This window comes from Fukomys damarensis, unplaced genomic scaffold (assembly GCF_012274545.1).
Source record: "Fukomys damarensis isolate Sample0158 unplaced genomic scaffold, DMR_v1.0_HiC HiC_scaffold_23, whole genome shotgun sequence".
NCBI lineage: Eukaryota > Metazoa > Chordata > Mammalia > Rodentia > Bathyergidae > Fukomys > Fukomys damarensis.
Genome location: NW_022900935.1, coordinates 8,157,061 through 8,184,937, shown reverse-complemented (window position 1 = coordinate 8,184,937; position 27,877 = coordinate 8,157,061). Strand labels below are relative to the sequence as shown.

Below are 27,877 nucleotides of genomic sequence, written 5' to 3'. Positions count from 1 at the left end.
AGAAAGAAAAGCTAGGAAAAGGTATATGGCAAAAGTGGTTCAACTGCTGAGCCTAGGTGGATACAAGGGTATACAAATTTAAATCTTTCATATGTTTGAAAAAATTAAATTCATAAAGGATCATGATTGAGAGTAAAACTTCTTAGCGTAGATTTTACTATTTTAAATACTGAAATACCCAAACAGATTTTTTTGACAATGCTGGGCGTTAAAGATAGGGCCTTGCACGTGCTAGGCAAGCACTCTACCAATGAGCTATACCCCATATCCCTTTACTGTTTTTGCTTTCTTTCAACAGCATTTTAATAGTTTAGCGCACAAGCCTTATGCTATGCCCCAGCCCTGCCCCACAGTGGCACTGGGAATCAAGTCGAGCATCTTCCATATGTGATTTACAATTTCATTGCAATATGGTCACACAACATATTTTATATGACTGCAATCTTAAATTTACTGAGGTTTATTTTATGGCCTCGCATATAGTCTGTCTTGGAGAATGCTTCATGTGTTTTTGCAAAAGATCTATGTTCAAGTCCTATTGTGTAGTTTTCTATAGATGGCTGTTCAGTGCTCAAGTTTTTCATTTTCCTGGTCGCTTAGTCAATCCATTAGTTTCCAACTATCATACTGCACATTTTCCCTCTCAATTCTGTCAGTTCATGTACTTTGGAGCTCCATTATTCTTCACACTAGATAATCTCAACTGACCTGTTTTATTCAAGTTTGTTGATTCTATCTTCTCTAATTTCAAAGCTGATGCTGAGCTATTTATCTACTGAATTAAATTCAGTTGTTGTATTTTTACACATCAGAACTTCTATTGCATTTTTCTTTTCCTAAGGTACCGTGGATTGAACTCAGGACCTTGCGCTTGCCAGGCAGGGACATTGCCACTGAGCTAAATCTCCCACCACACCTACTGCATGCCTTTTTATTGTTTCTGCCTTTTTAATTATACTATTTGTCAAGACATTGTTATCATACTTTCTGACTTATTTCCTTTAGTTCTTTGTCTATACAGTTGGTCTTCATTTATTTACAAATCCTCTACCTACAATTAGTCTGCTTGCTAAAATTTATTTGTAATCCCAAACATCAAGACTCTGTATCATTTATGTGTCATGCATGAACAGGTACAAAATTTCAAAAACTTGGAGTCACTTGATGTACATATTAACAGCTAAAGTTAACAAAGTGATTCCCTGCTTCTATATTTTATCCATCATACTGTAAATTGTGCTTTTTTACATTCTATTTATTGTCACATTTTAATCATTTTTGTACTTTTCATTGGTGATTCTGTTGTTTAAAATGGCCCCCAAATATAGTGCTGAAGCACAGATTAGTGTTCTTAAATGCCAGACTGTGATGTACCTGATGTAAAAAATGTACATATTAAGTAGGGTAGTGCTATACAAAAGCAACAATACAGGAAACTTAACCACATTATGTACTGAGTGGTTGATGGAAATGTTGAGGTCAAAGCTCACAATAACCTACACCTGTAGTTTCCATAAGAAAGGTGGTTCAATATTTAATAATACAACATTGCAGCAATTCTGTAGAATGTAATTACCATGCATAGCAAGAGCTGACTGTATTTGCAACAGTGTATTTATAATATTTATCTAGAAATCCTCTATCTGGGCGTTCTCAGTAATAATTTCTTTGTTGTTTTTGTCAGTAATAATTTGCCCCCCCGCCGTGAATGAGCTATTATGTTTCTTTGTATGATGACTGAAAATTTATATTGTGTCTTTTTTTTTTTTTTTTTTTGGTATTGAACTCAGGTCTTCGAGCTTGCAAGGCTGGAGGTGAAACCACTGAGCTAAATCCCTGGCCCTGAAAATTTATATTGTGACAATTCTGTTTACCTTTTTTTTTTGATACAGGATATCGAACTCAGGACCTTGTGCTTATGAGGCAGGCAGCGGGATGGCACCACTGAGCTAAACCCCGGCTATACTGTGACAATTCTGGACACTAGATCCCTCTACCTCTGTAGGGTTTGTAGTTTAGAGACTTCTCTGGACAGTCTATATTCTCTTATGTTTCAACTCTGTAGTCAGTGCTCATTTAGATTAATGGTTAGACATATATTCAAAAGAAATTCCCTTAAATGTCTTAAGGAAGTCTCTCTGCTTTTGCTGAGTAGTATGTGCTTTCAGTATTTTAGCAGTCTGTCCTATCTGTCAACTTTTTGAAACAGAATATTGCTATGTAGCCCAGGCTGGCCTCCAACTCCTACCTCAGCTTCCCTAGTGCTGCGATTACAGTTGTGCATCACCATGCTCAGCCACAATCTAATCTACTTCTCCTTGCTCCCTCCTCTTTTTTTCCTTGCGTAGAAGTGAGATTAGGGCCTTCTCAGTGTATTTCTTAGTAGGCATACTGCCCTACACATGCATATTACCTTCTATAGTTTCCAAAATACGTAAGAGGTAAGTAACTTATGAACACCCATCTTCTGGTTTTAACTTCTAATTTTTTTTTCACAAGTCTCTCTTGCTAGCACAGCTGTCATGTCAAATGATTACTACAGTTTTTTTTTGGACAAATGTCCTGAGGACAGGGTTTCTGGCACAGAGTGAACTTGGTCAAATAAAGACAAGTCCTTTTTTAGTAAGCTTCCAGATAGCTCAAACAGTGACAATTCTTTGGAAATTGAAGAACACCAAAACAAACTGCCTTCTCATATAGCTGCTAGCTTGCTAGTTTTCACAGCTACAGTAGTTCAGATGCTGCTCTTTTTCAATGCCACTGCGGATTTTGAGAAAGGGAATAAGAAGTATGGGAAAGTTATAATGCCACCAGGTATACTGTTCTTACTGAAATTTGTTCTTCATGATTAAAACTCCTTCAGGTTATTGTGAACCTTTAGTTAACTCCCAAAGTTCTGAAAAAGTTAATCTTATTTACTCCATAGCTTCAAATGGTAATGACCTAAAATTCTCATTTCCAGTTCAGACTTCTGCCCTAAGTCTAACATTGGTATGAACAGTCTGCTGTTCTTCTCCCTGTCTTTTTCTTTTTTTTTTTTTTGGTACCGGGGACTGAACTCGGGTCCTTGCGCTTGCAAGGCAGACTACCGAACCACTGAGCTAGATCCCTGGCCCTATGTCTTGCTCATCTATCACCAAGGCTTCTTAAAGTCCTCTGATGAATATATATTTAATAACTGAAGGTATTTCTGTTACAAATCTAAAATTATCTTAAAAAGTCTAATTTTTCCAGGTGTGCAACACACACTTGGGAGGCTGAGACAGGAGGATCACCACTAGTTCAAGGCCAACCTGGGCTGCGCAGCAAGTTGAAGGCCAGCCTGAACTACATAGCAAGACCCTGCCTCAAAACAAAAAAAAAGGGGGAAGGTTGGTCAGACTTCTATGCTGTCACCTGGATCTGGTACGTTTCTTAAAGTAATAAATAGTTGGAACCAGGAGTGAAAACACAGCTCTATAATCCCAGCTACTCAAGAGGCAGATGCAGGAAGAACACAAGTTCAAGACCAACCTGGGTAATTTAGCAAGACCATGTCTTAAAATAGAAAAACACTGAGGAGGTAGCTCAGTGTAGAGCTCTTGCCTTGCAGATATGAAGTCCTTGGTTCAATCTCCAGTACAGAGAGAAATACAGGATGAGAGGGGAAGGAAAGGAGGGAGGAGAAGGGAAGAAGAGGGAAAGGAGAAAAGGGGGAGGGAAAGAGTGAGGGAAATAGAGACAGAGAAAGAAAGAAAAAGAAAGGGGGAGGGGGAGTGTGGAAAGGAGGGAAGGGATGACAGGTGTATTGGCAAATGCATATATTTCTAGCTCCTTGGGAAGCTGAGGCAGGAAGATCAACAAAGCTCAGGAGTCTGAGAATAGCCTGGGCAAATCAATAAGACAAAACACAAGGTAGACAGAAAGGCAGGCAAGCAGGCAGGAAGGATGAATCACTAAAGCTTCCATGTAGGTCTTATGACTGACCGTATCGGAGAGTCCTACTGGATGCTTGAAATCATGTGTTTGATTCTTCATACCAAGCTCCCTAGTGTAATCACACATCAACCAACATACACCCACATATAACCTATAAAAGTAAGACTAGAACTGAAATTCAAATGCACACTAAGTCCTGGAAGGATGTCTCTTCAAAGCTATTTAAAATAACTGTTTTAGGCATTAAATTTTTTTAAAAGTTATTTTTGTGGTACTGGGGATTGAACTCAGGGCCTTGCACATGTACACTAGGCATGGACTCTAGGCACAAACTCTTATCACTGAGCTACATCCCCAATCCTTTTTAAAATTTTGAGATAAGGCCTTAGTCCTTGCTAAGTTGCCCGAGCTGTCCTTGAACTTACAATCTTCTTGCCTTAGATCCCGAAGCTGTGATTACAGACGTGTGCCTCTGTGTATAGAGAGCTAAAATACTTAACATTGTACAGACAAATCCTCAATTTTTTCACAGCTTCTCTACCATTAATGTAGTTTATCTCATCCTCCCATATAATCATAAAGTAAAAATACTAAGATTTTATCTTTATTTTTCCCCTTATCTTTATTATTATTTTTTTTTTTGGTACCAGGGATCGAACTCAGGACCTTGTGCTTGCAAGGCAGGTGGCAGAATCACTGAGCTAAATCCCCAGCCCTTCCCCTTATCTTTAAATTTATACATTTTATAACCATTCCTTATTCAGGATTCATCTAAATTTTGATTCTTAAGATACACTTCGTGAAATAAATTGGACACAAATGTTTAAATACTGCACTGCTTCTCTGGTATGAGAATCCAAAAGTGGAAATAAGGACTGAAACATATAATGGATGTTTCGAAATGGCAAGAAAGTTGTTTAAATGGGAGGGGAACAAGGGAGGAGGGAAGGGAGAAGGAAGGAAGGGACAAGAAAAATAGTGAAAAAAGAAGGAAAAAATGGAAACAAAGTTTTTGTACATGGGGGGGCTGGGGGAATGGGATAAAATAAAATTTGTTTAAAAAATGATACACTTGGAATTTCTATGCTCTTGTTTACTTTGTCTTCTAGTCCCAAACTGAATTCCCACTGGGTCCTGTTTAAATGTATTTCATCTGTTTATCATTTCTGTGTCAATTCCCAACAGTATTAGACTGGTGAGTAAATTGGATCTTGTCTTTTCCTTTCCCCATCGAGAAAAAGTAACTCTACTATTGTGTCTATCAACCATATTAGACACTGAACCTGAAGTTTATTCAGGTATTAAGAGTGAAAAATGGACCTTTATGCCAAAACTGACAGACTTTTTGGCTCATTAAAAAGCACTTTATGTTTAAAACATTATCGTCTGATGGAAGGAGGGCGGTAGTTCTACCACTGAGCTATATCCCTGGCTCTTTATATTTTGAGACAGGGTCTCACAATGGCCTCAAAACTCATGCTCTTCTGCCTTAGACTCCTGAGCATCTGGGATTATAGGTATATGTCACTATGTCAGATTTCTAAAAGGCATAACTTTTTATGAATTGGGTTCTGAATGTTAGCTTTCACATGATCCAGTCAATTAATCTTAATTGTACGTGTCTGGCAAAACGTCCCCAGCAGAGGTTTCTTATTACACACACCCATTAATGGGATACCCAAAGGTGCCAACATACAAAATACTTTTATTCCCAGCTGTTGCTAACGTTAATTTAACTCTCCTGAACTTAGCTGAAGGAGATGGCAAATGTGTAACTATGTTACCTCACAACATGTTGATTTTAGACTCCAATTAACGATCACCTAGTGATTCATTAGTATTTTTCTAAAGCAAATTAAAGATTCTCTTTAATTTTGCTTTCAACTGTAAAAGAAAGCATTGCTTGATCAGAGGCTACTTATAATACCAGTGCTCCTTTTTAATTAACTTTATATGTGCTAAAAATTTTATTATTTGCACATATTATATAAAATAGTGTTTCATTTTGGTCTATTTGTACATGCATACAAAATGATCATTTCTATCTGTATGTTAAATGCTTTCATGTTGATATAGTTAACAAGTCATGATTAAAAATATTTTGAGTCAAAACTGCATACATGTATAAATATGAATATAATGAGATACCACCAAGATGTCCCCAATTAAACTCAGCTCTAGGGCTAGGGGAATGGGGAACAGCTCAATGGTAGAATACTTGTCTATCATGCATGAGGCCTGATGTTCAATTACCAGCATTACCAAGGGGAAAGAGGGACTTTGCTCATCATTGTCTACTAAATAGAGGTAAGTGGTATGGTGGAAAGACAGCAATTCAGGGAGTCGGATGACCTGCATCTTGGACTGAGATTGGTCTCTATAATTAGCTTAATGCATTTCAGGGCCTTGGGAATATTAGCATCCTGCTTTAGTTTCATTGGTAGAATGTGGAAAACTAAATGACATCACAGAGATTAACTGATATTTAATGGGTATAACAGATTTGAAAAATATGATTCTTGGGGCCAGGGATACAGCTCAGTGGCACCATGCCTGCCTGGCAAGCTCAAGGTCTTGAGTTCAATTCCCAGTAAAGGCGGTGGCAGGGGTGGGGGATGATTCTTGGATAGCAAAGCCAGCAAACATTTTTCTGTAAAGTAGCTCACAAAATATTTTCACCCTTTGTTGAACTAGTGCAACAACTCTGCTACAACAGCCATATAACCTAAGTATGTAGTAGGTTCTACCATCTGGGCACATGTAAATACACTACAATATCCATATGATAAAATCACATTTCCTGTAACAGTTCCATGGAAAATCAGCATATTTGCTGAAAGAAATTAAATAACTTCAGGAAGTCTTGTTTCCTTGTTATTAATAAACCAAGAAAAATGATGTACAAAACAAAGCTGCATATCTTTCTATGCCTTCCTTGTCCCTCCACCCTTTCTTTGCCATTCAAGTCAGCAGCAGAGTACACAATTCTGATGCCTCAGAGTGCTGCAGTCATCTTTGTACATTATCCTGTGTTTTGACCCTGTCAGCAAGTCCTGCCTGTTTTCCTCCTGGTTATTGCAATCTCTTGTCCTAACCCTAATATATACTTCTGTCTAATCCTTCCAAAGCATCACTTCAGTCATGTCACTTCCTACCTTCAAAGCCTTCCTAATCACTCCTGCAACAAATCTAAACCCTAATGCACTAGAGTTTCTGAGACCTTTTTCCCAGGAAAACAAGTATTTTCTCATAAGACCTCAATATACTCTATCTGCCCTAGGGAAGGTATTCCTTCGCAAGTCCCTGCAAAGTACATGTTCATTTCTGTGCCTTCATTACCACCACCAGTTGTCCCTAAACCATTCTGTCTGTCCATTCAAATCCCATTATTACTTCAAGATTCAACTCAAGCATCAATTTTTCTATAAAGCCTTACACGCACCAATGTATATGGATACCCTGTATCGGAGTAAATAGAGAAGTTTCAGTGTGTGGACAGTGTAGGCCATTCCAGGACACTAGGAGCTGGCTCCAACATGAGTGTGACACTTATAAAATTAAAGAACCTAGTAACAAGGAGCCAGCTTTGGGCAGCCCTGAAGATGAAGTGCATGTACTTTTATGTGGAACTCCTGGCCAAAAACTAGCATTTATCAGAGAATGTCTTACTGGAAAAAGTGAATCATCTAGTGAAGATGAATTTTTTTGTTTGTTTTTTGGATACAGGGTTCAGCCTGACTTCACTGTGTTGTAGCTTCGCCTGGCTTTACTATGTAGCCCAGCCTGGCCTCAAAAACAAGGCAATCCTCCTGATCCAACCTCAAGAGTGCTGGGATCACAGGCAAGAGCCACTGTGCCCAGCTTGCAAAGATGAATTTGAAAAAGAAAAGGAAGCTGAATTAAATTCCACCAAAAACAAAAACAAAAACAAAAAAAACAATGGAGGACAAGCTACTTTCTCTGGAAATACGGTTTTCCTCAGGAAATGAAAAAGTTGGAATCACTCTGAAAAAGCATTAGGATGATATATATTTTGATTCTAATTCTGAGGTTGAAGACAAAGCAGTTAAGGTGATCAGAAAGAAAACAAAGAGATAGCACAGGATTCCAACAAATTAGGAATTCCTATATGATCCTGAAAAAGATTAACAGAGACCAGACCTGGGCTGACACACGAAGAGTTTATCCTGGTTTTGGCCTACAGAGGCCGCCATGTTAGGAACAACAGCCAGTTTCAAAGTGATGTTATCTTGAACTACCCTGCCTATATGAACACACTGTGCCCAGACTGCCAAAGCATGAATCCCACAAAACTAAATATACAGTAAGTTGTGAGGAATTCTTCTGTCAACAAAGAGGTTCTTAAGAACACAAACCCAGAAAATAGGAAAAAAAAAAGCAGAGCCATAAGAAGGGACTTAGCCAGGCATGGTAGCACATGCCTGTAATCCCTGCACTTGGAAGGGTGAGGAAGGAGGATCACTGTGAGTTAGTTCAGAGCCAGCCTGAACTACAAAGTAAGACCCTGCTTCCTGAGATCTGCTGGGTGGTGGCACATGCCTGTCATCCTAACACTGGGGAGGCTGAGGCAGGAGGAGGATCTCTGTGAATTCAAGGCCAGCATGGGCTACACAGGCAGTTTAAGGCCAGCGTGAACTCTGAATTATATAGCAATATCCTCCCCCTCCATCAAAAAACAAAAAAAGAGATCTTAACTAGAAGATCCTGCAGAGCAGGCAGAAGTGGAAGAAATCTATCATCCAATCATGTGCACAAAATGTTCCATTAAAGTGGAGTCTGTAATTCTATGACAAGGGTGATGTCTAATATTTTTTCAGCATTTCTACAGCTATTTCAAACTAGTGCACTTGGCATTTAATTATACAAGACTATATATAAAGCTAATACATGGACCAGTTATTTTCCTTCTGCCTATTGATATCATTTAGTGACACTATTATTTGAGGAAACTGTATTTTATCTTTATGAAAAAGAATGGTTATCAATCTTCATCTCCCTTCTTCCCTTTCTTCTGTTTAGTTTTCCATGAATACTGAAGGACTGACTATTCATTTCCTTTTTGATGAACTGGAAATAGTAGAACTTTTTATTTATTAAAGGGCTTAGAAGTTAAAAAATATGAAAGAATTTTAAAATATGGATGCACTATCTCTACTGAATATAAAGGTATTATCATTTAACTTAATACTCATCTTCCTATAACTGTTTCTGGCAAACAAACTAGGCAATGTATACTCTTCTGTATCTGCCAACTTTTTATACAACGGAGGAAACAAAATGTTTTAAATAAACTAAGGCAAAAAAAAAAATCAATGAAGAATGACACATTAAACGAAAACTTGTTATTGTTACAGGATAAGGCAGAATCAAATACAAAGTGTAACATTTTTGCAGCTTCTTCTGAATTCTTTTGGCATGCCTCAGATATTGAGATTAGCTATTCTCATTAAGTTTTCCAAACATGAAACAATGCAGCTACAAGAGGTTGGTAGCCTAGATCTCTGACCTACCTGACATTACAAATGAATAAATCAGCACATAAAATTTATTATTAATCCTTTATGAATGCTTTTAAAAATGTGGGTGAATCAGAGAAGGCTTTGTGTAAATCACATGGTTTCTCTCCAAATCCAGATTTCATAACTGATTAATCTCCTTGAATGCTTTTCCATAGTTCCGTGGCATAGGCCTAAAAGAATTCTTATTCTAGTCTGTATTCACACATTGATGATTGTATGGCAGGATAGTGTTAAACTTTTGATTTTATCCCTTTTCAACCATCTAACCATTTTGTAAGAGACCTAGTTTTGTTTTGCTCACTTTACAGTTAAACAAAACAAAGCTACCTGCCTGGGGTTGTATGGCTACTAAACGACAATGCCAATGATTCGAGTCCAGATTTGGACAACAATTTGTTGAAATTGATGTTCCCTCATCAGCTATCTAGAAGCCAATCTCATTTTTTCTGGCTCAACAGAAACAAATGTGACTATTAGGAATGTTTCAACTCAACATTTAGGTTATAATTCATGTAATGAATGCTAGAAATCTTAGTAACTACGACATCAAGGAGTAGGGCTATAACTTTTCTTCATTCATACAAGTCCTGAGTACCTAGGTGGCTAAGCATTCTTCTTGAATATAGAGATGTAGCAGTATACAACCTAAATCTCTGTCCTCTCAGAGTTTACAATCCAGTGGGAGGAGACAGAGAATAAGCAAATAGTAACACCTAGAAATAGTAGCATGTGTTATAAAGAAAATGCAGCTTGCTAAAGAACAGAATGTGACTGAAGCCATTTTAGATGGGTTAGTATATATTTATAATAATGATAACAAATTTTTGTTGAGAATAGGGTAGAGTAAGGACATAGGACAGTTTTAAATAGACAGTGATAAAGGTCTCTTTGATATGGTAATATGGAAAGACAATAATACTGAACAGAAATGAGGCAAAGAGTAAACCACCCAAATTACCTGGGGAAGGGCATTCTGGGCAGAGGAAATAAGTACAAAGCTCTAAGGCAAGAATATGCTTGGTTTGTTCTAAGAACAAAAAGACAAGGTGGATGGAGCACAGTGAGCATACATTTTATAGTCAGAAGATAAAAAGGTAGCCTTGGGCCATGACAAATAGAATAAAAAAAAATTTTTTTTTTTTTTTTGGTATGGGGATCAAACTCGGGTCCTTGTGCTTGAGAGGCAGGCGGCGGAACCACTGAGCTCAATCCCCGGCCCTAAAAATTTCTTATTTTATTTTGTGAAAGACTGCAAATTGCTGAATGATTCTCAGCAGAATGGCATGGCTGGACCTAGATATTTAAGGGACTATTCTCACTACTTTTGAATAAAATGCAGACGCCATGAGGTTTCTCCTTTCTCTGAACACACATACTCCACTCAAGTGTCCTTATCTCCCGCTAATAAATCCTTCATGTCTCTTTTACTGATGCATCCTGAAAATTCTTTTTTCTTGACAAGAGTCAGAAAAACTGCAAACTCATTTTAAAAGAGTAAGTTAATTCCTTATTTCAGAATCAATCAGGGACCCTCAGACACAGCCCATGACATTTATCTTGGCGATCATGAGGGGACCTAAAAAGGGACATGGAGACTGCAGAGATCTCAACTTTGGTTTGACTATTGAAAGATGACAGTTCTCCCAAAGATGGAACTCAATGTTTCCTATGTATCCTTTAGCTTTCTAGCTGTAGCCAGACTGTTGGCATCGGCATTCTGTACCTCCTAAAAATAAGGGACTGAAGTTTGGGGCAGGGTCAGGGGCAGAGGCAGGGAAGAATGAGGCAGGATAAAGGAAATAAAACTAGATTAAAAAGGTACAAGGAAATTGAGATTTAAAAATTGTACTTTAAAGAAAAAACCACAGCTTCAGAACACAGCTCCAGATTTATCTCTCTCTCTCTTCTCTCAAAACACAGTAAACCTGGGCAACTCTCTTTTGGCTACAAACTGGTCTGCCCATTCCTTTTTTATTTATAAACAGTCATCTTTCAGCCATAAACAGCTCATCTTTTAGGATTTCTCATATAAATACACTATTACCTCACTATAGGTGGTATAGTATATATCTCTGACGCACTAGAGAAGATTAAGGCTACAGATTATTAAACTCTACAGACTTCAACCACCCAAAACATTAAAAAAAAAAAAACCCAGTTCTCAACTTTATTACACCTCATTTCTCTGAGCACTTGCACTCTGCTCTTAAGTACATCTTACATCTACCTCTAATAAATCCTTCTCATGTGTCTACAAAAAAAATAGAAGCTATGAGTAAAATAAAGCACACTAGTTCAGAGGCTTCTGTATACATCTGCATCCTCAATGCCTAAATTGTACTCAACATGCTAGATAGAACTGAGGCCTCAAAAGCAGAGCATCTGTCTAGTGTGCGTGAACCCCTGAATTTAGTCTGCACCACTACAAAAACAAAACAAAACAAAAAAACTCCACATACTAAATAGATATAAACTCTTTTAGGTACATACCAACAATGACAACAGTCATCATCCTGTACTGTAGCTTTAATATAATATTACTGGCTGTATATCAAAGTCAGGTTCTTATCCCTGCATTATGAACATATTACCAGCTTAGCTACTTTATAGCTATTGTGAAGCCTAAGTGAGACAAAGCACATAGTGTGTCTAACACATAAGAACTAAAAATGGGAGAGGAGAGAAAGCTAGTCATATATTGTCTCCACCGCCTCCAAAATGGAGAATACAGTGGGATAGCAACTACATAATTTCCTTCCCTGGCCCCTTGCTCAATGACTCTCTTGCTCCCTGTAGGCCTTGTACATGCTAGATAAGTGCTCTAGCACTGCACTGCACCCTTACTCTTTTAATGACTTCATTTAAGAGAGCTCTGACATATTAAATTTGAGATGTTATTGGTCATAAACATCTAGGTGTGGTCGCCCATGCCTATAACCCCAGCACTCCAGAGGCAAAGGCAGGAGGGTATCTGTGAGTTCAAGGACAGTCTGGCTACATAGTGAGTTCAAGGCAAGCCTGAATTACATTGCCAGACCCTGTCTTAAAAAAGGGGGGGGGTAGGTGGCTGAAATTAGTTGGCAGGATTTTCTCCAAAGGTTGGCTCTATGGTACAAGTAAATACAGAGTATGTGCAGATTTAGGGATTACCAAGAAGGATACTGGTGGTTAACAAGCACAACTAAGATAGAGACCAGAAGATGAATTCTGAGTGTATGCTATAAAGTGACAATGACTAGAGAAAGGAACAATGAGGAGGATCCTACAAGCAGGATTAGGCAGAATGAAAGGTTATCAACAGAGGCTGGGGGGGTGTATGTGTGAGGGGATCTGTATATTAAAGGAACAGGTGAAAAGAAAAAGTAGGACATTTATAAGTAAAATTATTATAAAAACTTATTACTATAGCACAGAACCGGATCCTTAGGATTCCTATGTTTAGTAAGAAACCTCAGTATAAAAATGATCTGACTGGCAGTGAAAAAATTAAAGTCAGATAAAGAAATAAAGCCTAAGCATTCCTAACTTTTTTGTTTATCGATAGGTATTACCTGGGTGTGGTGACACTTGCCTATAGTCCCAGTACTCAGAAGGATGAGGAAGGAGGACTGCCTTGCCTGAACTACATAGTGAGTCCCTGTGTCAAAAAACCAAAGAACCACAACTAAAACAAACAAAACTATTAGAGAAAACTGATTCCAAATATTCTTTCTTTTTTTTTTTAATTGGGTATCAATTTTTTTGTGTGTGTTGAGCTTGCAAAGCAGATGCTAAAACCACTGAGCTAAATTCCCGGACCCCAAATTTTCTAAGGAAAAAATGATTCAGGTTTTAAGGATGTAATATGACTAAAAAATACTTTAGAAACAAACAACTACACCATAATTTTCCATAATTACCTACTCTTCATCCACCTATATCTTTACATTCAATCAAACAGATAAATATACAGTTAAAGCTGTATAAAGCTAAATAGTTGTTAAAAAGATTCATGGGAATGGAACTCAGGACCTTGTGCTTGCTGGACAGAACAGTGGGGGCGCCACTGAGTAAATCCGCAGCTCTATTCATGGCGTTTAGAGTGACACTTACTTACATACAGTTAAAAGTTTAAAGTAACTAAACTAAAATTAAGTACCCCCTTTTTTGTTCAAACCCTGAATACCACTATTAACAATTTCTGCATTTTACAAATATGGTAAAATTATTACTGTAAGAAAAAAACCAATTTTCACAGCAAACCATCACCTAAATGTGCAAAATCATCTATATTTTCTTTAATCACCTACTTTGCAAATCTATCTACAACTTCACATTCAAACTGTTGAATAAATAAGAGGTAACACCATGACCACCACCCCACCCCACAGCAGGGACTGAACTCAGGACTGTGTGCTTGTGAGGCAAGTGTGGCTTTACTGAGCTAAATCCCCAGCCCTGAAAAGATAAATATACATTTAATGCTGTATTTTCCAGATGTCTAAAGAAAGGGAGTCTTCATCTGTACAACATCTGTACAAAACAATTAAATTTGCAGCAAGTATGAATGATAGCTGTTATTTAATTTGCTTACCTCCTTAATAGCATCTTCATTAGGGAGCATGGAACATAAACAAGTGATATAGGCTTGCTGAAAAGATGACACATGTGAAATTTCTTTAGATTCTGCACAGAGTTTTGATAAGGCAGTAGCCTGAGGGATGCAGTTAGATTTCAACAAATGTTTTATTCTCATCTGTAGAAAGGAAGGTCCTTCTTGCGCAATCAATTTATTGACTAGGGGAGAAAAAAAAAAGGAAAAATAAAAGTTTGATAACATATCATCTAACATGTCAGACTTAATATGAAAATTCCATATGTTTTTGCTGTTGGTTTGCTTTTAGTTAATAAAAATTCAGTTTAGATAAATGGGAAATTTATTCTGGTCTCAATACTCATAGTGATGAGAAGAAAATAAATTCATTTGCTAATTATTTCTGCATTAATAGTTTTATTAAGATTTTATTATTAAAGCTGATTATCTAACCTTCTCCTTAACTTTGATAAAATAGATCAGGAACAGAGAAATTAATTATAGGCATAACTACAAAAAAAAATGAAGCAGGTAACCTATACAATAGTAATTAACAATCAATTCAACACTTATGGGTCCCAAGTTTTTTTTATTTTTTTTGGTACCAAGGATCAAACTTGGGCCCTTGCACTTTCAAGGCAGGCAGTGAAACCACTGAGCCAAATCCCCAGCCCTTGTGGTCCCAAGTTTTAAGCTAAATGTTCTTATACACCTCTCTTATCCTTCACACCACCACCAAGGCAAGTATTATCCCCAGTTTAAGGTGAGCAAAATTAATATTCAGAGAAGTTAGGTAACTTGCCAAGGATTCCAAAGCCAGTGGTGCTCTTTCCTCTAAACCAGGCATTTCTCAAAGTGTGTTCCACCGACCAAAAGACCTGAGGGTCCTAGAAGAAAAAAGGATTCCTTGGTCAAATCTCTGAACAGTCCTGCAATAAAGAAAACTGTTCACTTTTATTTAACCCAATCTTTCCTAACCTGATTTGACCAGTGAACCCTTTTACACATATCATTAGTATCTGTGAAACATATTCCTGGTTTAGTACACACTTTGGAAAATGCTGCTCTGAGCAGTATTGAATAATAAGCACCTAAACACTGAGTGTACAGTGCGCTCTGGACAAACTCCCAACTTTTGAATAGAAGATACTCAACAAGCGTGTGACATCACATATTATAACTTAGAAAACAGAGTTTGAAATACAGTAATTGTGTGTCAAGACAAGTGGTGTATGAATGAACTGCCTGGGGTGGTTAATCTAAATCAGTGTTCCCTGAGATTTGAAAGTGCCTTCCAAGAAATTTGGGGAACTCATTAAAATACAGATTCTAAGTTATGAAATTAGGGATAGGACTTTTTTTTTCCTCATTGAGTTTATTAGTACATTTTAGGTATACAGTATAGTTACATTCATTATTGGGATCTTGTACCTTTACATGACAGGCCTGGGTTCTCATTTTTTCCCCTTGTCCCTGAGGGATAGGACTTTAAACTTTTTCTAATGAGCTCCCTTGTATTCCACCTCTGTATGTAAGTATGTATGAACGAATGATTCTGGTGGCAAAATGAGTTGGATGAGAACCAAATCAAATTCAATAATTAATTAATACTGACCTAATGAGGAATTTTGATTCAGTTCTCATCCAGTTCAGTTTGCCACCAGAATCATGGAGAAAACTGAGTTAGTGAATAAGATAGATAACTTTATGCACTTTTTTTTTTTTTTTGGTACCAGGGATCCAACTCAGGACCTTGAGCTTGTGAGGCAGATGGTAGTATCACTGAGCTAAATCCCTAACCCTACATATATTTATATTTGATTCATATATATATATGTCTGTTTAAAAATTATCTTAAAAATAAAGAGCATAAATTTCAAAGGGCATACAAGATACACAGTTAAAAGTCATCTCCCTTGTACTCTAGGACTCTTGTACAATGTCCTATTTCCCTGCTTGAGAAATAAATGCTTCCAATTTTTGTTTATCTTTCTAGAAATATTCTATAAGCATAGGAAATAGTTTCTTGCCCCACTTCTACATTACATAGGTCATTCTATCACAAGTACATTTACAGCACCTCATTATTTTTAACAACTGAACAATGTATGGATATACTATATTCAGCAATTCCCTACTGATACACTTTGAAGTTGTTTCCAATCTTTAGCCATCATCAAAAATGCTATCATTTACAGTTGTGTATGTAGCTCATTTCACATTCATGAATATGCTTACAAAACAAAACAAAAAACACAAAATCCTAGCAGGGCATCTTGGTGCATGTCTATAATCCCAGCACTCTGGAAGGCTGAGGCAGAAGGATCACAAGTTCAAGCCATGCCTGTGCAACTTAGCAAGATTCTTAAAATAAAAAATAAAAGTAGAAAAATGCCAGTGGATACAGATCAATTCAAAAGCGCTTAGTTCAATCACCAGTTTAAAAAAAAAAAAAATCCACAAATTTTTAGATGTGGAATTTCAAATTTTCTAGATTAAAGAGCTCTGTTCATTTGTAATATTGACTCATACCACCAAAATGCTCTCAAGAAATTGTGTTGCTATCAATTTGTACTCCTACCAACATGTAAGTAGAAAGTTCTCACTCCAGAGCTCCAATTCTAAGGATTTTGAGTAACAGGTAGAGTCTGGATCTTGATTTTGAATTTCATACATGTTCCATAGTATGTAGTGCCAAGATCAAAGAGCATGAAGGCATTTCAATGACTCTATTTTAGTCTCAGTCATGAAACTCTGCAAAAATAAGCTCCCCATCATATCCTTATCTAAATAGCTTATACTTTGTTTTCAGTAATGATATTTTCACAATTTTACACAAAAATATATTGTGGCAGGGCCAGGGATTTGGCTCAATAGTTCTGCCACCTGCTTTGCAAGCACAAGGGCTGGAGTTCAATCCCTAATAAGAAAAAAAAAAATTATAGCAATATTCTTCTTGCTACTTCCTTTCCTTAAGAAAATTAACTTTGCTGAGTCCTTGCAATTCTTTTTTAAACTCTCTCCAACTTAATTCTTCCATATTATTTCCTGCTACATCTGTCTCCCCTGGATTCTGTCCTACAAACTTATAAGCAATTATATAAATCCCATGGGAGGAGACAACACACCTGAAAACAGGCATGCTGTCTAGAGGACCTCACCTTATGAAGTTTCCACAGCATTTTATCTCTTTTAGTATTAGGGGATTATAACACAAGAGTAAGATCTCAGAATTTTAAAAATCACTGATCTGAGGTTTTAGCCTGATTTTGACACATAGCAGTAAAATTCACTGATCTCTGTGGCTCTAATTTTTTCATCTGTCAAAGAAATACTATCCAGAATATGCAAAGAACTTTAAAAAGTCAGATCCCCCGAAATTTAAAGACCCCTCTTGCATTTGCGAGGTGAGCAGAGGAACCACTGAATCAAATCTCCAGCCCTCCAGAGATGCAGATGAAAACAACACCGAGATTCCGCCTCACCTCAAAAAGGATGGCTGCTATCAAGAAATCAACCAATAACAAATGCTGGCGGGGACTGGGGAGAAAGGAACCTTCTTCATTGTTGGTGGAAGTGCAGACTGGAAATCAATATGGAGGTACCTCAAAAAACTAGGATTAGAGGTCCAATTTGACTCAGCTATTCCCCTGCTAGGTATCTTCTCAAAAGAATTTTAAAAAATCATACCACAGTGATACATGTGCACCCATGTTTATAGTGGCACAGTTTGTAATAGCTAAAGCTTGGAAACAAACCAAGTGCCCATCAACTGGAGACTGGGAGAAGATGTGGGTTTTTTTTTTTTAAATAAAACGGAGTATTACTCAGCCAGAAAGAATGAGAAACTAGGGCTGGGGATTTAGCTCAGTAGTTCTAGCACCTGCCTCACAAGCGCAAGGACCTGAGTTTGATCCCCAGTAACAAAAACAAAAAAACAACAAAAAAAGAGAGAAACCGAGACATTTATAGCTAAATGGATGTGGATGCACACTGAGGCCATACTCTTAAGTGAAATAAATAAGACACACATGTGTAAATACTGAATAGTTTCTCTGGTGTGAAAAATTGAAAGTGTAAATAAGGATCAAAATGTATAATAAATAATGTGAAGTAGGAAGAACAGATCCAAAGGGGAAGGGGAAATAGAAGGGGTAAGGGAAAGAAAAGAAGGGAAAGGAACAAAATAGGAGAAAAGGAAAAAAGGGAAACAAAGTCTTTGTAAACGGAGAGGTGGAGGGATTGAAAGGAAGGTAGGGGAATGGGGAAAAAAATAAGACAACCAAGATACATTATGTAAAGGTACAAGTTCCCAGTGATGAATGTAAATGTCTTATATACCTAAAATGCATCAATAAAAGAATTTAAGAATAAAAAATTTTTTCATCTGTAAAAAATTGAGTAATAAGCATCTTGCATGGATCAAAGAAGCACAAATGAAATACTAGTAATGCCAATCAGACATTTAGCACAAGACCAGGCTCAGAATAAATGTTCAATTAGTCCTTGTTATTATTTGATATCTCCTTTACTGTACTATCAGCAATATGTCTTGTTGATTGATATTCCCTACCAGAGTAAGCATAGTATCTTGTACATTACAAATGTTTAATAAACTATGTACTTAGCAACTGAAGGGCTATCAATATTCAATGAAAAACTTTTAACATTTTACCCTTTTAACATCATTCTGCTTTCACAATTTTAAATACATGGCTTTGGTCATATATGATTTCTCACCTGTTTCATAGATTAAATGAGATATGAAAGCACTAATACAAGTGCCCATCATTATCAGATGCTCTAAAAAACACAGCTATTTCTTCTAGGAGGTAAAATTACTTTACTCAACATACTATAATTCATTCAACCATTGAGTTTGAGGCCAGCCTGAACAACTATATAGTGAAACCTTGTCTCAAAACACAAAAACAAACAAACAAACAAACAAACACCAGCTTTTCTCTAATATTTTTACTTATCAAGCCAGGCAGAGTGTCAAATGGCACTTTAGTATATATTTCAGTTAAGAAGTTTTTTGTGTGGGAGGGCTTTTTAATTTTTTTTGTAGTGGGGATCAAACTCAGGTCCTTGCACTTAAAAGGCAGGTGGCAGAACCACTGAGCTAAATCCCCAGCCATATTTACCTTTAAAAAAAAAAAAAATAAAACTAAACTGAAATGTGCTTATTGAGTTTCTTAGAGATTTAAAAAATTTACACTTTTATGCTCCTGGTACTGCTTTATTCAACAGAAGACAATGACATGATAATCACATACCTTTTTGGCATCAAATACGTTATTCTGAGCTTACAGCAGCAATGGAGATAAAAAGGAAGTTTTCTAAATCTTTTTGATCTGAAATCAAGTTAAAGTCTATCAAAATAGGTAGATAACACGTTGTCCACCATTTATACTGTGGTCCTCAGTATAATCTCTTGCATATGTATCATGTGTCTCAGGAATGACAGATACTTAATTAACCTTCACTGAGCAGATAAAAAAATAAGCCGGTGGCTGAGTAATGCTCTCCTCATTTCTTGATGTTTTTTGATGTGAAAAAAAAAAATCAATGACTGTTAACTCCTAAGGGTAGAGTGACTTTAATTAGTACATCAAGGGAAGGTAATCAGAGATGTTTTAACTTAACTCCACCCTTTTGCTCAGGTTTGAGGCTGCTTGTACAGAGATAAGTCTGCCTCATTCAAGAGTTATCTGCAGTAGGATCTACCTTATTCTGAGGTACTTTTGAAAGTACAGTCACAAGCTGTCAAACAAAGCTTCAGTCACTGATGACCTACAAAAACCATAGTCCCACAAGATCATGACAGATTTGAAAATTCCTGTCTACTGACACCACAGCCATCACAACCATGACAACACTGTAGCATAGTGCATTACTCAAGTGTTTGTGATGGTGATGCCAATGTAAACAATGTTTTGCTGCTGCCTTACAAAAAGTATAGGCATAAAATTAGGCACGGTACATAATACTTGATAATGATAGTAAATGTTAATCATTTATGTACTTACTATATTTTATAGCTAGAATGCCCTACTTAACTTATTTGAAAATAATTTACTGTAGAACAGTTTGCTGTATCATGCCAGTAACCTCACACACATTGAACATTTACCACATCTCTTAAAAGCAAAAGGCCAGGCTGGGGATTTAGCTCAGTGGCACCGCACCTGCATTGCAAGCGCAAGGTCCTGAATTTGATCCCCAGTACTGAGAAAAAAAAAAAAAGAATGAATATGAATGAACGTGGTATTTTTGCTTCCATCTGCCTAAATTTACTAAGGGGTGTGATTTATTGACATCAACCCAAAATAATAGACACCAATCTCTTCTATTTAACAGCTCTTATCGGTACAAATGATTAACAGCAGAATGATGGGAAAGCAGCGAAAGGAAAGGGAAGTAAAAATAATCAAGATGCTATGTCTTTCTACAGACAGACACATACCAATTCTCCAATTATGATTTATCACAAGCATATGCTTTTTATTTATTAATTTATTTATTTTTGGGTTTTTGAGACAGGGTCTCACTATGTAGTTGAGACTGACCTGGAACTCATTATGTAGCCCAGGGTGGTCTCAAACTCACAGCATCCTCTTGCCACAGCCTCCCAAGTGCTGGGATTACAGGCGTGCGCCACCAAGCCCGGCTAAGCATATGCTTTAAAATCAAACCAAACAAACAAACAAACAACAACAACAACAACAACAAAAAAAACACCCAGCAGAATCATCAGAAAACAGGACAAAGAGAAAACCTAAACATCCCCTTATGCCAAACTTTTCACTATAAAGAAAGGCCCAAACACATGTATATGGTGGTGAAAAACGGTGAACAAATTAACTGGAATAATTCAAGTTATAAATATTTAAGCTGCTTGTTCTAAGACCTAAAGAAGAGCCAAAAAGTGTAATTATTCTGAATCGATTTTCATCCCAGAACTTAAAACAGAACAAAACCCTCTGAACTTTCCACTAACTTGAAACACATGAGGTTAGAACTACTGGCTACATCAAATACTTCTGTGTATATAAAATGCAAGTGTCAATTCAAATACATGGATTTTCTTATTTTAAACTGACAATTTTGGAAGTTATAATTTTGGCTCTTTGCTTTTCTATACAAAACAATAAATTCTGATTATTTCATAAGAGTAAAAGTAAAAGGCACTTTTTTCACAGCCCTCAGCTATTTAAACAAATTATGGGTAATGCTCTATCATATACTTAGGACTACCAAAGACTGTTCATTTTTACGGGGCGGGTGGCCCAATGTCTGTAACCCCACCTCCAGGCACACTGAGGCAAGAAGACTGCCACAAGTTTGAGACCTGCTTGGGCAACGTAATGAGTTTAAGGTTCAAGTCTAGCCTGAACTGCATAGCCAGACCCTGACTTAAAAAAAAAAAAAAAAAAAAAAATTTTTTTTTCCATTTTATCTCAAGAACTTTTTTTGTTGGTGGTGGTGGGTTTTTTTGAAACAAGGTCTGGCTATGCAGTTCATGTTGGCCTTGAACTCATGATCCTGAATGCTGAGGTTACAGGTGTGCAGCCACTACACCTGGCTTATCTCAGAAACTTTATGAACACTGCTACTAGAGTGCAAAGGGCTGGCCTGTGTGAAACCCTGGTTCAGTCCCTAGCACTGCAAAAAATAATAATGACCTCAGATTGCAAGAACCCTTATTTAATAAACAATATATTAAATGCTAATAATTTTTATCATTCCAAATACAGAACCATATATATATGCGTGTGTGTGTGTGTGTGTGTGTGTGTGTGTGAAATTCACAAAATCCCAACTAATAATTTCAGTTCCCCCTGAACTAAATCCTCTTCCAATACTGTAAGTGAAGTTTTAAGACTTACCTTCCTCTGTTTCTACTGGCTGTTGAGACAGTATTTTAAGAAGTACTGGGTTTTTCCACACCCCTTCCTTGGTAACATGAACCAGTATTTGTAGGTTATTATTCCCAAATTCCAAAAGTGCATCATGTGACTCCTAAAACAAAAAAGTATATCCAGAAAACAAGATAGTAACAAAAAAGGCTTTGTCTTGTCAATATATCTGAACATATGAATTGAAAGGACCTATAATTTTGATTTCTTAAAAATAAATAAGCAAAGAAAAAGACTATCCTCAAAGTTCTGTACAATTATGTCACACTTAAAAAAAAAAGTAGGATATTTTAACTATATTAAACAGTACCTTCAAAAAAAAGAAAAAAAAAAAAAGAGTACCTTCACAGGTTTTCCTGAATTTCCTCCAGGTAATACTGTCACCATAATCAGTTTAGGTCCTCACGTTACTGTTGGAAATTTAGAGTGATCTACTTACTACATATTAACATGGCCAGATTCTGAAGACTTAATAGTCTTGGTAGTAGCTGATTTAATAATTCAAGGCCAATGGTACAATTTTCATTAAAGGATTCTACAGTATTCACACAGGCAGCCTATACTTTTAAACAGAAATACTACTTAATAACACAAATTGTATAATTATTATTATTATTATTATTATTATTATTATTTGGTACTGGGGATCGAACTTGAGTCCTTGCGCTAGCAAGGCAGGCACCAGAACCACTGAGCTAAATCACCAGCCCTAAATTCTATTAAATACTTTTTAAATGAGGTGTTTCTATACAAAGTATTATCAAAGCCCAGGTTATTAGCTCTTACTTCATCTTTTTCACATAGAAACAAAATTTAATCATTAATAATCCATTCTTTAAAGTACTTACATTCAGGTATAAATGAAAAGGGTTCTGAAATTTAACTCAATATAAATGATTAAATGTACATGTCTCGAAGGGTATGGTAGGGTGTGCCTGTAATTCCAGCACGTGGGAGGCTGAGGCAGAAGGATCACTGTGAATTCAGCCTGGTCTACATAGTGAGTTTAAGACCAGCATGAACTACATAGTGAGACCCTGTCTAAATAAATAAATGTGCACATCTCATTGTCCTTTATTATGAGTGAGGTTTCCTTTTAATAGTGAAGTTGTTCCCATGTTCTAAACTTTCAACTTCTGCTGGATGTGGTGGCCCAAGCCTGTAAACCCAGGACTTGGGAGGCTGAGGCAGGAGGATTGCCGTGAGTTCAAGGCCAGCCTGGACTACACAATGAGCTGAAGGCTAATCTGAACACATATCTTAACTTCCCCCAGCAAAAAAAAAAAAAAGAAAAAAAAATTTAAATTTGTTTCTAGGAATGTAAGTTGCCATATAGTAATTTTCCTTTGGAAAACATAATCCAAAAATATTCTCAGACAGAAGAATATAGTTTTATACTCACTCAATATTATAAACCCTTCTCTTAACTCTCCTGTCAAAACCACAATAGGTTTTTATAAACACATACACAAATTCATTCACTCACACTCAACCTGCTAAATAATCTGCTGAGAAAGAGTTTGAGGTGTGGAACTAATACAAAAAATGATAATTCTAACAGTTTAAAAACAGAAATATTTAGCTAGTGTAACTTTCCATTAACAGCTTCACCTGTCCCCAGGCTTCTCTAATTTAGAATAAGCATTTATTCTGCAGTGAAAACACAGTGTATGTGAAGTCAGAATTTGCTGTGCCTAGGTATCTTAATTTGTTTCTTTTTTCCAGTACTGGGAATCAAACTCAGGTCCTTATGCTTGCCAGGCAGGTGCAGTACCACTGAGCTACATCCCTGGCCCTCCTAGGTATCTAATTTGTAATTATCTAACAAGACTGTGCTATTACATTTTGGTAGGAAATATCACTACCATGATATGCAGCAACCAAATTTTTTCTGGTACCTGGAATCACACTCGGGTCCTTGCGCTTGCAAGGCAGGCAGCAGATCCACTGAGCCAAACCCCAGCACAGCAACCAAATTTTAAAAACCAGTTTAAAATTTCACTTTTTCACTTGTTAAAATTCAAAATATAGTTCACTCAGAATACATATAGTGTATAGTCCTTTATTATATTATATACACGTTGTACATATAACAAATTTACTTTTAAAAAATCAAAACAGTTTCTTAAAAAATATAATGACAAGAGCCAGGGATTTAGCTCAGTGATTCTCCCACCTGCCTCAAAAGCGCAAGGTCCTGAGTATGATCCCTGGTACAAAAAAAACCCCAAAAAAACAAAAAACAAAAAACAAACAAACAAAAAAACCTACAATGTCATTTAAAAGGAAATTTTTTTTCTTTTGTTTTTTAAGACAGGATCTTGCTATGTATTTAGCCTGGTCTTAAACTCATTGCAATCCTCTAGCTTTAGATTCCTGAGGTTTGGGATTATAGGCGTGAGCCTCTATGCCCTGCTAAAAAATAATTTTAAAACTTTAGGTTTCTTTTTAAGGTAAAAATATCTTTGATCACATCTTGAAACCTACAATACAAAAATACTAGTATAAGAGCTAGGGATATAGCTCAGTGGTGCCATGTCTGCCTCATAAGTGCAAGGTCCTGAGTTCGATCCCCGGTTTAAAAAAAAAAAAGAAACTGGTATAAGATGTTCATTCCAATACCATTTGAAATTAATAGAGACAATATATTGCAAAATACTTTATGATGCAACCACAAAACAGAATTCTAGGCAACTACCAAAAAGGGAGATCTATATAATCCTACCTGTATGTACATGATTATCATTAAGAAAAAAAAAATAAGTTGCAGAAAATAGGTTCTCATTTTTATTTTAAAAAAATCCATTTCAAAGCTGGGCGTGGTGGCACACACCTGTAATCCCAGCACTTGGGAGGCTGAGGCAGGAGTATTGCTGTGAGTTTGAGACCAGCCTGGGCTACATAATGAGTTCCAGGTCAGTTTCAACTACATAGTGAGACCGTCTTAAAAACAAAAAAAAAAAAAAAAAAATCCATTTCAGATTGGATATTTGATCTATAGGAAAAAAGTCTAGAATAGTTATACAGATATCAATGGTGAGTGAGAAAAGTTCTACCTGTGGCCTGCTTTGATAAAAACCTTTTTTGGGGGGGAAGTATCCACAATACCATCTTTTGCCTTATCTGTTTATCACATAAAAACAATTCAGTTTCATATTTCAGATTTCAAAAGGAACTATGTCTCAGATTTATCTGTAACTCTTACACTAATTTTAGTAAATATATAGTCAAAACATATTGTCTGATCAACAATGGAGTTCATATTCTGGAGGAAGTATTTAATAAAGAAGCTCTAGATTTGAATGCGGATGTTACTTTGGGGTTTGTTTGTTTTTGTACTGGGAATTGAACTCAGGATCTTGTACTTGTGAGGCAGGCAGTGGCGCCACTGAGCTAAATCCCCGGCGTGGATATTACTTTGGGCAAGTTAATTAACCTCTATTCACCTGTCTCCCCATTTGTGAACTGAATTCATATAATTCCCTTATCATCAGGTTTATTAAAGGATATAAAAAATAAAAGACCTAAGTGCAGAGCAGTGATCATACTTAGTGGTCAACAGTTAAACAATTCCTATTATTGTGTTTCTTTTTAAAAACAGTTCTTCTGTCTCTAGTAACAAATTTGCTTTCCATGGCTGGCAATGTCTGTGATTTTTCTCCTATCTTATGCCCCACCCCTCCAACTTGCTACTTTCTCATCCTCCTCACTTACTTATGAAAGGTAGTAAGCCAAGATGTAAACAAAAGTAGTTTTCCACTAAGTAAAATTCATAAGTAGAATCTATGATGACTATTTTGGCTGTTTTTGCCAATTTGCCTGAAGTATTAGGGGAAAAAAAGTGAAGCTCAGATGCGACAGAATCCAGTCCTTTACAAATTGAAGGACACTATGTAAGTATCTTGTGAATGACTGAAATACTGTATGCTATCTTGTAAGTATATAGATTTTAAATTTAATTCACCTCCTCATCAGGTGGTCTTTTTTCTCAAGATGAACTTAACACAAGTATATAATGAACTTATTTTTGTTCTAAGTTTCCAATTTTAATTTGCTGGAAGTAATTAAGTAGATGCCCTGGAAGCCTACACAGACAAAAAGATTTTTTAAACTTAAAATTGACTTACCTGGAGAGTCTGAAGGAATGGTACCCAGATCTCACACGGCAGTTCACTTTCAGGGACTGAAAGCAGTAATTCAAAACAACTCCTACAATACAAATAACTAAGTAAGTATATAAAGGTGGTTATAGTAATAATTAAGTACAGTATGAAACCAATAATGAGCACACATTTCACATTTGCTTAGGCTATTTCAAACTTTTTCTTCAGCATTTTATTCCAACTTGTTATACTGGTTTTTCAACTTTAAAACTATGGGGGGAAAAAGCCACAAGGCTTTCTATTTACATTGTTGCTTTTGATACATTTGGTAAGAACACAAACCTTATAGAAATTATATTCCAAGTAGTTTTTAGTTTGAGTATGGGAAGCATCCATACAGGAATAATTTTGGCTGCATAAATTAAAAAACAGAAGCTCAAGCTATTGTCATTTCAGCTGAAGTGGTAAAGTAACCATCATCTATTCAAATTTGTCATAGAAGCAGAACTATTCACGAACAAGAAAAAAAGTTTCTTCTTTCTACTTCAATCATCACCCAGGAAAAAAGTTAACCAAAAAAAAAAAGATTTTTTTAATGGAAATGAGTAATAATAAAGAACTACTCGTGATACCAATCATACAACACCACTCTAAAATCTTATAGATTAAAGCCAAGAGTGGTGGCACACACTTGAAATCCCAGGGCTCTGGGAAGCTGAGGCAGAGGATCACAAATTCAGGCCCATCTTGCTTGATTTAGCAAGATCACATCACAAAACAAAAAATAAAAAAGCATGGGGGATGTAGTTCAATATGAAGGCCCTGGTACTGCAAAATCCTTAGTACTGCAGAAGAAAAAATTCTTGAAGACTACAGGATAGGTAAGAGAAAACAGGACTTGGTAGGAAGAATGATGGGATTATAAAACCAGGAGTAGCTATGTTCCATGAAAGTATGTTAGATGTTCTGGTTTTGGAGGACAGGTTGAAAACTAGGTTAGAACAAAGAAAAATAAAATAAGCCACCCAGATTAGGAATTATCCTACTGAAAATCTATAAGCTGAATTACTGTTTTTTTCATTTTGCAGACTAACAATAAACTAAAGGCGTAATTTTGTCTGCTACAAGATAGCAAAGTTTTAAAACAACAGCTAAATAACCATGAAATCTTATAGTGATAACTTTAAACTGCATCCTGATATTCTATGCTAGCAAAATTATTCTGGGTTCAAATAATATAATCAAATTACAGAATTTTATGGCATGATAGTGTCCCCAATGTACACAGTGTTCCTAAACAATCACCATAGCTTCCAGATACTGTCATCTTAATCAACCTATACCTAAGGGACAGTGAGAAAAATGTGTCATTCTCGGATTCCAAGCCTGACTAGGAAAACACTCTTTAGGCAGTTAAATATTGTGTTGTTTAGCTAGAGTGTTACGTGGACTATATCTCCTAGGAAACTGAGGATAAAGATTCAGCAAAAAGAAAATTTCTTTCAAAGGTATGACTTTAGCCAGTCATGGTGGCACATGCCTGTAGTACCAGCAGGAGGGTAAGGCAGGAGGAACACTGTGAGTTCTGGGCTAGCCTGGACTACACAGAGAGTTCAAGGTGAGACTGAACTATAGAGCAAAACCCTGTCTCAAAAACCCAAAAATAAAGGTATGATTTTTACGATGTTTTGAAAAATAAATTTAAGGTCAGTATAAAGAGAAATTAGGCAAGCATTAAGAGCAAGAGCATTCAACTTTTAGAATTCTAAATTCTTAAAAGAAAAAAAAAATTCTAAATTCTTGAACTTACAACTAATCTGC

General features: G+C 36.4%; 1 protein-coding gene and 1 pseudogene across 1 annotated transcript in view; one reads left to right on the top strand and one right to left on the bottom strand.

Annotated features, from left to right (window-relative positions):
* Positions 1 to 27,877, bottom strand: part of Rlf (RLF zinc finger) — an 80,578-nt gene that overhangs the window by 22,969 nt on the left and 29,732 nt on the right. Inside the window, exons 3-5 of the mRNA XM_010625908.2 lie at positions 26,081 to 26,162; positions 21,924 to 22,056; positions 14,032 to 14,234 (exon numbers count right to left, since the gene is read on the bottom strand). Of these exons, the coding sequence (XP_010624210.1) occupies positions 14,032 to 14,234; positions 21,924 to 22,056; positions 26,081 to 26,162 (418 nt within the window). The remainder of the gene's footprint in view (positions 1 to 14,031; positions 14,235 to 21,923; positions 22,057 to 26,080; positions 26,163 to 27,877) is intronic.
* Positions 3,958 to 8,729, top strand: LOC117287371 (annotated as a pseudogene).